Consider the following 11,171-nt stretch of genomic DNA (forward strand, 5'->3'; position numbering starts at 1 on the left):
GATTTAGCACCACTGGGTTATTATTACACCTAGTGGCCAGAAACAGGAACTACAAGCCCTAGTAGATGTCCACTGGGACCAAGACACACATGCTCACTCTGTTGATATTCACCAGAGGATTAGCAGGCAAGACAGCATCGCTTCGTTGGACGTGGAAGTTTAAAAATACTCTGTGGTCACCAAGATCATGTTTTATAGCAAATAATCAATAAATCTGATCATTTCTACAAACAAAGGAAGTGTGAGTTCATACAGTGTGTCTATGATGTACAGAACCAGATAAATGCTTGCAGACACCTTGTCACCCATCACAGGCTTGAAATTCTGGCTTTCTCTTTCAGTGTGTGATTGTTTTATGACGTAGGTTCAGGTCTTAATTGTGGAAATGTTGATTAAACCTTTCTTCACATATCCTAACTTTAGAAGTAGCACACAATCGGCCGTGATACAACGTCCCCGGAGAGGGGGGCCTTGTTCGGGGCCCAACAGTGGCAGCTTGGCAGTGCTGGGACTTGAACCCCGATCTTGGACCCAGAGCCTTAACCACTCGAGCCACCCTGCCCCAACCCTGGGAGTAATATTAGCGCTTGTGCTGTAAAACAAGGTGACTCTCAGCATCCTATCTATGGGTTATTCACTAGGTAAGCTGCATGTCACAGAAGCCAGCTGTCATCTTGTTTAAAGTGATGACATTATTAAAGTCACCCTGTGACACTGACATCCGTAGTGATGGCCTTAAGGAAGAGTTCTACAACATTGTGAAAGGTTGCTGTAGTTCAAAAGCCTTTAAAGAGTGCTGTAAGAACACACAGCACTTTTTTATTCACAGCTGGCAGAATATTTGTCTTCCTCTGGAACTGTAAATGATTGAGCAAGAATTCAACCTTGGAACTGAAAAGATCTGTAAATGGGGTTTGTTGCAGCTGTTTACAGCATTTTCTCTCTCTCTCTCTCTCTCTCTCTCTCTCTCTCTCTCTCTCTCTCTCTCTCTCTGTCTCTCTCTCTCTGTGTGTGTTTCTCTCTCTCTCTCTCTCTCTCTCTCTCTCTCTCTCTCTCTCTCTCTCTCTCTCTCTCCCCTAGCCAAGATGAGCTGTGCTTCTTATTATATATGTATAATGTTTGTTGCAGCTGTTTACACCATTTTCTCTCTCTCTCTGTCTCTCTCTCTTTATCTCTGTCTGTCTGTCTGTCTGTCTGTCTCTCTCTCTCTCTCCCCTAGCCAAGATGAGCTGTGCTTCTTATTATATATGTATAATGTTTGTTGCAGCTGTTTACACCATTTTCTCTCTCTCTCTGTCTCTCTCTCTCTTTCTCTGTATCTCTCTCTGTCTGTCTGTCTGTCTGTCTGTCTCTCTCTCTGTCTCTCTCTCTCTGTGTGTGTCTCTCGCTCTGTGTCTATCTCTCTCTGTCTCTCTCTGTCTCTCTCTATCTCTGTCTGTCTGTCTGTCTGTCTGTCTCTCTCTCTCTCTCTCTCTCTCTCTCTCTCTCTCTCTCTCTCTCTCTCTCTCTCGCTCCCCTATCCAAGATGAGCTGTGCTTCTTATTATATATTATATATGTATAATGTCTAACCACATCCAACATGAACAAAAAAAGGAAAAAGTTAAAATCAAAACACAGAAATCTGCAAATCATTACAGAAGAACAAACAAAACAGCAAATTCCTTTAATGTTTTTCTTTATTAGATTTATAGGGTTTTTTTAAATTTGAGGATTCATTCATTCATTCATTCATTCATTCATTCATTCATTTTCTACCGCTTATCTGAACTTCTTGGGTCACGGGGAGCCTGTGTCTATCTCAGGTGTCATCGTGCATCGAGGCAGGATACACCCTGGACGGAGTTAATTTGAGGATTTGTAATTTATTTCTATTTCATTTCATATGCATACATACACACATACACACACACACACACACACACACAGATGATTTGGCCTGTGTTTAAACAAATTAAACATACATAATAGGGATTTCAGGTAAAGTTATGGATCACACCTCTGAACTGATTCCAATAATGTTGTGTTGTATTTTTTATTGTTGTTTTAAATCCTGTCACCTACAACAACACAACCAAATCCCATATAGGAGTCAGTGGACCCATGGCTGTGTTCCAGTACCCTTGTTAAGTGCCCTTATTAGTAAAATACTATTTTAAAGGCTGTTCAATACTTTGTGTACATGTGAATATTGTCAGATGTAGTCCAAGTGTCAAGGAGAAAACTTGTGGTATCGTGCGCAGTTTCTTGCGTTGGGTTTGTATTAGTGCTCTGAACAGTGTGATAATGTAGAGGTAACTGACTTGTGGTATGTTAGTAAGGAACGATAGAGGATAAAGATACAGCTTGTGCTGACATGCACTGTTTCCATTTCCTGACATTAATGCCATATCAGTGCCTTTCAAGTTGTTTCACAGAGAAGTGCAACTTTCCTAGAAAGCTCTATGTTCCCCATGACATTTCCTAACGCACAATACAATGACACATTCTCATGACTTTATTACTAACCACAGAGGGATGAGTACATCATGGCTTTATTCCAGATTTAGGGTCAGTTTTATTAACTAACTGATGTTGACGTTTACATTTGTGGTATTTTGCAGATGCTGTTATCCAGAGTGACGTACAAAAAGTTCCTTCATGCCTCAGCGGCAGCAGGGTTGTGGTCAGGAAATGAGAGAGAGAGAGACAGATAGAGAGACAGTCATACAGATAGAAAGACAGAGACAGATAGACAGACAGATAGAGACAGACAAACAGAGAGAGAGAGAGAGAGACAGACAGACAGACAGATAGCGACAGATAGATAGACAGACAGAGACAGATAGACAGACAGATAGAGACAGATAGACAGTGAGACATACAGATAGAAAGACAGATACAGACAGACAGATAGACAGACAGACAGAGACAGATAGACAGACAGACAGAGACAGATAGACAGACAGATAGAGACAGATAGACAGTGAGACATACAGATAGAAAGACAGATACAGACAGACAGATAGACAGACAGACAGAGACAGATAGACAGACAGACAGAGACAGATAGACAGACAGATAGACAGACAGATAGCCACAGATAGATAGACAGACAGAGACAGATAGACAGACAGAGACGGACAAACAGATAGATAGACAGATAGATAGATAGACAGATAGATAGACAGACAGAGACAGATAAACAGACAGATGGAGACAGACAAACAGATAGATAAACAGACAGATAAATAGACAGACAGACAGATAGATAGATAGATAGATAGATAGATAGATAGATAGATAGATAGATAGATAGATAGATGGATAGATCTGTTACACACTTATCCACTTATCTGTCTGTTTCTTTATTTGAAATTGATTCATTTCCTGTGGTGAAATTAACTGACAGAACAAGGAAGCGGAAGCGGAAGTTCCTTTACGTCATCACACCCCGTTCCACTCCCTATACAGCACACGGCTTTATCCGGACTGAACCATTGTGACTCTGTGTGTAAGGGGAATCTCTGAAAATGGTCACATTCTGCTTTTAATTCTTACTTTAATACGGAATCATGTCATGTCTAAACTAAACCTACTTTGTGTAGTCGTTTCTGTATTAAAGAGCCAGAGTTAAACCGTGTTTATATGTGTTTTATATAATAAAGCCGATCGACCACCGCCCCCCCGCGGGGTGAATGGGAGTGTCCGCAAATGCATGATGAAATAAGGGAGCAAATTGCCGGGTTGTTGCGCCGGTACTCACTGACGGACCCGGTTACACGGCAGGGTTCTTATTTACAGCAGTGTGTCTAGCTGAGGTATAATGTATCCGGTAAGGTGCTGCTCCTTGTTCATACAGAAGGATCTCAGAGCACTTTGTGTGTCATCTCTACGATCAGCTCTGAAACACACACACTGTTCTGCTCCAGTACCTGCTAGACGGTCCAGTGTGTCCTCTAACACACACTGTTCTGCTCCAGTACCTGCTGTGACCCGCTGTAGTGTGTCCAGAGTGTCCAGTGTGTCCAGTGTGTCCTCTAACACACACATCTGCTCCTCTCCATCACTACTACCAGGTGAGTGTTACACCATAATCACTCATTTATACTGAGTGTAACTCCATATAGAGATGATGATGATGATGATGATGAAGGTAGACTGTACTCGTGCCAAAGTGACTCACGGTAATAGAAATGATGGCGCGCGTCACCATTTTCTTCTGAGTCTTTCTGGTCACGTGATCTGTTGTAACGTCCTTCATTTAACTGGTTACGGCACTTTATTTATGAACTCAGTGCTGCTTATATCTGTCTGTCTATCTACATGTCTCTATCTGTCTCTCTGTCTGTCTGTCTATATGTCTATCTACATGTCTGTCTGTCTATCTATCTGTCTGCATATCAGCCTTACTCTGTGTGTGTGTGTGTGAGGGCGGGAGAGATGGAGGGAGATGGAAGGAGATATTGAGGTAGAGAGATGGAGGGTGAGAGGGGGTAGAGAGGTGGAGGGTGTGATTGAGGTAGAGAGATTGAGGGGGGGTGGAGGTAGAGAGATGGAAGGGGAGGGGGGAGAGAGAGAGACACAGTGTGTGTGTGCATGTGTGTGTGTGTGTGTGAGTGAAAGAATGTTTCTATGAACATTGTGTTTAATATATTTCACTAGATTCCCTGTATAATGTTTGTGTTTAAACCCAGGTCACGTTTACAGAGTGAGTTCTGTGTCCTTCTCTGTATGTAATATGAGCTGTGTTTCTGCAGCCAAGACGAGTTTAGCATGAAGGTGTAGAACATGCAGTCTGAAGCCACAACCTTTAACCTTTGGCCTAGAAGTTCCTGAACACTGAGGAGTGTAAACTCCTTTATCTGTGTGTGGTTATGACTCTACGTCATCTCCTTCTGTGTTCTTTATTAAAGTGTCACCACACTGAGATTATAGTAACCTCAGAGTGCACACACAAACACACACACATACAGCTGAGAGACACAGTGGACACACACACAGGTCAGACACAGTGGTTACACACACACACACAGCACAGGGACACACACAGGTCAGAGACACAGTGGTTACACACACACACAGGTCAGAGACACAGTGGTTACACATACAAACAGGTCAGAGACACAGTGGATACACACACAAACAGCACAGTGGATACATACACACACACTGTTTACTGGTCAGTGAAAATACAGCAGGTGGAAGGTGAAAGTGAAAAGGTTGCAGAAACAAACAGATCAATAGTAAGCGAGTGAATCATCACCTTAGAATCCACTAAGTGCAAAGGTTAACGTGTCGGTCCTCAGAATGTTGTGAAACATTACCGGGGTTTGTCTTTTCTGTGTAAACACACAAACACGTTATGTAACAATCACATGAACGGTCAGAAGGCATTGATTCAATTCCAGATTTATATTAACGGTACTTACAATATCGTCTCCATAGCAACAACTCCTTTTACAAGGACCTGAGTGAAAGCAGTCTCGTGTAAATAAGTGCGTGTAAATATTGCAATGACAGATTTCTGTCAGTAGGAAGGAGTCTCCAGTGTACCGTAGGAGGTAAAGCTGGGTTTAGACGAGCCCCCCACCCCCACCCCACACACACACACACACTTCCCTAATCTTGTGTTGATGAGCCATACAGTGTTCGTCGTATTTCTTACTGAGTCACGAGGTCGTTAAGTAGAGTCTTTTTACTTCTTTTATCTCTCTCTCTTACACACACACACACTCAGAAAGACACTCTAGTGGACATCTTAACTGAGTACTGTGTGTGTGTGTGTTGCAGTGTGTCAGATGGGCAGCAGCAGCAGTGTCCGGCTCTTCAGTTCTCTGGCGCAGTCCCTGAGCAGCGCACCTCTGGAGGCCACACACACGCACGCTGACGAGTGTGACTTGGAGCAGGTCGACCCAGAGACCCTCCTGCGCGAGTGTGAGGAGGTTCTGCGGACGCGACCACCGCGGCCACATCGGGACTTCACGAGGACCAGAGCCAGCGCCAAACACAACCCGCAGATCCGAGTCATGCAGTGGAACATTCTAGCACAAGGTAGAGTACCGTTAACTCTGAGTACTGTCACTTTTACGAGTGAAATTTAAATGCGACTAAATCGATACAGATGGAGATAATAACATCTTTAGTATGTAGAGTTTTAATTTGCTTTATGCGTCTGATTTGTTCGTCCTGCAGCTTTGGGTGAAGGCAAGGACGGCTTTGTGCGCTGCCCCATGGAGGCATTAAACTGGGCTGAGAGGAAGTACCTGATCCTGGAGGAGATCCTGACCTACAGACCAGACATTGTGTGTCTGCAGGAGGTGGACCACTACTACGACACCTTTCAGCCTGTGATGTCCAGCCTGGGCTACCAGGGCAGCTTCTGCCCCAAGCCGTGCTCTCCGTGCCTGGACGTGCGTGGCAACAACGGCCCCGACGGCTGCGCCCTGTTCTTCAACCGTGAGCGTTTCCGTTTGCTCGACGTCAGTCACCTGCGTCTCTCAGCCATGGCGATCAAGACCAACCAGGTGGCCGTCATGGCGACGTTACAGTGCCAGGTCACGGGGCGAGTCTTCTGCGTCGCTGTAACGCACCTGAAAGCGAGGAGTGGCTGGGAGACTCTCCGTGGAGCCCAGGGTGCTAATCTTCTCCAGCAGCTGAAGGCCATATTGAGCACGCAGCAGGAAGCCGTTCCTTTGTTTGTGTGCGGAGATTTTAACGCCGAGCCAGACGAGGAGGTGTACCGCCGCTTTCTGGACTCTCCGCTCGGCCTCGATAGCGCATACAGGACACTGAGCGCCGACGGCAGCACCGAGCCGTCCTACACCACCTGGAAAATCCGTCCGAGCGGAGAGAGCCGATCGACACTCGACTACGTGTGGTACTCGCGCCACGGCTTCAGCGTGGATGCCGTTCTGAGCATGCCCAGTGAAGAGCAGATCGGCCCGGACCGCCTACCCTCGTACCACTACCCATCCGATCATCTCTCGCTCATCTGTGACTTCAGCTTCATCCAGGATCCACACAGGCTCATGTAACCACATCAAACCGTCACCATGACAACTTTGAACATTCCTAAAATGTTTTTCTGACCTACTGATACAAGAAGGTGCTCACCAAGTACCTCAACCCACACAAGTACCACAAAGACTCCTAGTCGATTCAAACGGACTGGCTCGGCATCTTCATTTCGTTGCTTTAACAGAATGCCGATGAATTTATCCTTAACTGGTCAGAAAAAAAAGAATGTATTATTTTATTCACTCGTTTTATTCTTTAAACGAGTTGTAAAAATAAATAACGATTATTTAATTTATTAAACAGCAAAATATTTATTGCACCCTTCAAATCGCACGAGTATCGTTCTGTTCCTACCCAAGAGCCACAAACTTGACACCTGAGCCTGCACTCACTATTAAAACTATTTATAACACATACCGGTGGTGTTCTTGAATCTGATTGGTCAGCTGTTTTTAATCATTTTCTCCCAACTTTCTACTACATCCATAATTATCCACACTTTCTTATTTTTATGGAAGAACGTTATCTTTAACACGGTCAGTGCAGCTGCTCTGCAAACACCGGGACACGATACGGAACGGAGATAACGCGGGGCTGCTCCGGATTCACACGGCGTCCTTCCGAATAAAACTAAACGGTCCGTTAAAGTTGCACGATCGTAACTAGCGCTTAAAATCATCCAAAGGAGAACTAAATCGAGCTGGAAAAACGCCGTCACCGTTACTGTACGTTTCTATCCGTGTGATTTGTTCCATCATCATCATCTCACACACACACACACACACACGTATGTTTACATTTAAGTTCATTATGTTAGAGAAGTGTCAGTCGGTTGGGTTTACTTACTGAACCCTGCGAGTTAAATACGGTCGACATAAAGACAGACATCTGAGACGGTGTGGCTCGGAGTGAGAAAATAGCCGAACATGAAACCTTTCCAGCTTCGAGTCCCCAGATGTACCGAGCGCTAAAGAGCGTGACCCGGCGTGCGGTTCTGTTCCTGTCCGTCAACGTTTCCACAGAGAAAACCTAGTGACTTTCTACAAAGTTACAAGAAGGAAAAAAGTCTCACGTTATCTCTAACTTAGGATTTTCGATCGATTCAAACAATCGATCGATTGATTAAAAGAATAAAGAGTAAGACCAGGAGAATAAGAGGCCAGTTTGTTTTGCATAATTATGTCCTGTATATTTAAATCTACTTGGATACAAGCTTGTATAGGAGTACAACAAAATATATGCTTCAAATATTGAACATTCGTTAAACTTCAGTCCAAATAGAGACACACACACACTTTTCTCTCCCTTTTTTTGTACACAATCGTAAATAAGACAAAGACATGTGAATAACAGGTATGATGGAGATAAATGCAAAAAAAAATATGGAATATATAGAAAGTGAAATATTAAGGTCTACAAAGTTTTAAGATGCTTTTTAGGTATTTAAAAAAAACAAAAACAAACAAACAAAACACTGCCTGATACAAAATATCAAAAAGTTTATATTTCATATTTACACTGGGGAAAGTTAAACAAAAAAAAAAAAACCTGAAGCTTCTTTACATTTTGTTCACTACGAGTATGGAGTCAGTATATATACAGCATCCTTTTCACGCCCGTTGTATCTGTCGGGAAACGTTTCTTTCCCTCGCTGTGTTTTGGCCAGAGAGTCTCTGTCCTTAGCACCGGTTACAGTGCGGTGCCAGAACCTCGCGACTCCGGTGGTCTGTCTCAGAAATGTCCGGCTTCGTCTCGGCTGCTTGGTCTCTAAGCAGGTTTTTTTTTCTGTCATAGTGTTGGGACGTGAAAGTGAAGGGTTGGATTAGCTTTAGCGCCATCGTCGAGTCTTTGTGAGCGCTGCTGCTGTTCTAAAAGCAAAATCGCTGTGGTTTGTATCTTGGGATTGATACGAAAGCTGCAGGTTGTTGTGTTTGAGTGAACAGAGTGTCAGCTTTGTGTGGTGGCCTGGTCTGCGTGGACGCTTCTGTCCAGATGATCCAGCTTAATGATCTTGATGTCCTGTGTGTTTAGCGCCTGCTCTGCTGGCACTGTGATGGTGGTGGTGGGGTTGTTGGCGGAGGAAGGCATGGCGAGCTGAAGCACCTGGGTCCCTGTGAGCGGTGCGAGGGTACGCAGCGTGATGGGCGTGCCTGCTTTGGTTGCGGTATTGGCGGGAAGCGTGATGAGCTGCAGGGTGATCCGTTCGCCGTTCTGCCCCTGTGTGGGCATCAGCAACATTTTACCTCCGCTGTTCCCCCCACCCAGTACGCTGCCCGCCGTCAGGACTGGAGAGGAGCTCGTGGGAGAGTTCAGGGTCACCGTGGAGATCTTTTGACCCTGGGGTGTTGTCATGACAACTGGTACCTGCATGGCCAGCCTCACAGTCCTGGGAGAGGGAGAGAGAGAGAGAGACAGAGAAAGTGTGAGTGTTTGTATTAGATCACAGAAAATAAATGAGTGGGACAGAGAAAGAACTAAAGAAAGGGGCAGAGAGGGACATGTGTAAGCTAAGGGGCAGAGAGGTAGATGCGTATGCTAAGGGGCAGAGAGGGACATGTGTAAGCTAAGGGGCAGAGAGGGACATGTGTAAGCTAAGGGGCAGAGAGGGACATGTGTAAGCTAAGGGGCAGAGAGGGACATGTGTAAGCTAAGGGGCAGAGAGGGACATGTGTAAGCTAAGGGGCAGAGAGGGACATGTGTAAGCTAAGGGGCAGAGAGGGACATGTGTAAGCTAAGGGGCAGAGAGGGACATGTGTAAGCTAAGGGGCAGAGAGGGACATGTGTAAGCTAAGGGGCAGAGAGGGACATGTGTAAGCTAAGGGGCAGAGAGGGACATGTGTAAGCTAAGGGGCAGAGAGGGACATGTGTAAGCTAAGGGGCAGAGAGGGACATGTGTAAGCTAAGGGGCAGAGAGGGACATGTGTAAGCTAAGGGGCAGAGAGGGACATGTGTAAGCTAAGAAGGCGTGAAAGTTTATCTGAAATATTAACATGCTTCACATCAGTCATGTCACCTGCCTCCTGTCTTACCTGGGGCCCGTTGTCGTAGCGACCGCAGCTTGTTGCATGGACACGAGTCCTTCAGGTCCTGAGGCGATGCTGATGATGGGTGCTGAGGATGAAACTGGAGAAAACCTCTCTTTCCTCCGCCTGGGCGTGTCGGCCGCGGTGGGACTCTGCTCTTTGCTCTTATCCATTCCGTCCTCCATGTCGTCATCGATGAACACGATATCTTTGGGCATCTCTTTGAACTGGTACACCAGTCTCTGCCCTTCCACCTTGGACAGAATTCCTCGCTGGTAGTAATACCTAAACTCACGTACACGCACGTCATTAATAACAAAAACTCTGTTCTTAAGCAGCACGTTCTGAAGCCATTTCTGTGCTCTTACCTGAGCGCTCTACCCATAGTCTCGTAGTTCATGTCCGGTTTGTTCTTATGTTTGCCCCACAGCTTGGACACGGCTTTAGAGTCCACCAGCTTAAAGATGCCCTTCTCCTTTTCTGTCCATTTGATGTACTTAGGACAGGTTTCTTTATCCTGAAGGAGATCCAGTAGAAACTCCCATAGGTACGTGGTGGTGCCTGTAAACCACGTTACACACAAACATAAAACAGACTGCACATTAACACCATCTCCTGAACACGGTCCTGCGTACAACACGGATGTCAGTAGTAACAGTGCCTCCTTATGGACAACGTGATCAGTGGATCATAAACACTAAATACACTAAATTTTAAAATCTTTTGTCTAAAGTTTTTCCAAACTCTACCTTCATACTAACGAGCAATAGGAACAGATTTTCCATGATTTGTTTCCTTAAATTAGGGGGCACGGTGGCATGACTGATGTGGTTAGCACGTTTGCCTCACACCTCCAGGGTTGGGGGTTCGATTCCCGTCTCCAACTTGTGTGTGTGGAGTTTCCATGGTCTCCCTGTGCCTCGGGGGTTTCCTCTGGGTACTCCAGTTTCCTCCCCCGGTCCAAAGACATGCATGGTAGGTTGATTGGCATCTCTGGAAAATTGTCCGTAGTGTGTGAGTGAATGAGAGTGTGTGTGTGTGTGCCCTGTGATGGGTCGGCACTCCATCCAGGGTGTATCCTGCCTTGATGCCCGATGATGCCTGAGATAGGCACAGGCTCCCCGTGACCCGAGAAATTCAGATAAGCGGT

At 45.4% G+C, this 11,171-nt stretch overlaps 2 protein-coding genes across 5 annotated transcripts in view; one reads left to right on the forward strand and one right to left on the reverse strand.

Annotated features, from left to right (window-relative positions):
• Positions 1-3,702: 3,702 nt before the first annotated feature.
• Positions 3,703-7,412, forward strand: nocta (nocturnin a). The gene is made up of 3 exons (XM_027151983.2): positions 3,703-4,057; positions 5,772-6,032; positions 6,174-7,412. The coding sequence occupies exons 1-3, from the start codon at positions 3,805-3,807 to the stop codon at positions 7,013-7,015; spliced, it is 1,356 nt and encodes a 451-aa protein (XP_027007784.1). The 5' UTR covers positions 3,703-3,804; the 3' UTR covers positions 7,016-7,412.
• A 749-nt stretch (positions 7,413-8,161) lies between these two features.
• Positions 8,162-11,171, reverse strand: part of elf2a (E74-like factor 2a (ets domain transcription factor)) — a 12,654-nt gene continuing 9,644 nt past the window's right edge. For all 4 annotated transcript variants that reach the window (XM_027151981.2, XM_027151979.2, XM_027151980.2 and 1 more), the window contains 3 exons: positions 10,390-10,582; positions 10,028-10,306; positions 8,162-9,384 (listed from right to left, as the gene is read on the reverse strand). In XM_027151981.2, the coding sequence (XP_027007782.2) occupies positions 8,946-9,384; positions 10,028-10,306; positions 10,390-10,582 (911 nt within the window). In that variant the 3' untranslated portion in view covers positions 8,162-8,945. The remainder of the gene's footprint in view (positions 9,385-10,027; positions 10,307-10,389; positions 10,583-11,171) is intronic.

The sequence above is a fragment of the Tachysurus fulvidraco genome, chromosome 17, assembly GCF_022655615.1.
Source record: "Tachysurus fulvidraco isolate hzauxx_2018 chromosome 17, HZAU_PFXX_2.0, whole genome shotgun sequence".
Lineage (NCBI taxonomy): Eukaryota > Metazoa > Chordata > Actinopteri > Siluriformes > Bagridae > Tachysurus > Tachysurus fulvidraco.

Excerpts from the sequence above, each read along its gene's own strand:
- nocta (XM_027151983.2), top strand. The coding sequence starts at position 3,805 with ATGTATCCGGTAAGGTGCTGCTCCTTGTTCATACAGAAGGATCTCAGA. Across the intron at positions 4,058-5,771 it reads CTCTCCATCACTACTACCAG|TGTGTCAGATGGGCAGCAGC; the intron begins GTGAGTGTTACA and ends TGTGTGTTGCAG. Across the intron at positions 6,033-6,173 it reads GTGGAACATTCTAGCACAAG|CTTTGGGTGAAGGCAAGGAC; the intron begins GTAGAGTACCGT and ends TTCGTCCTGCAG.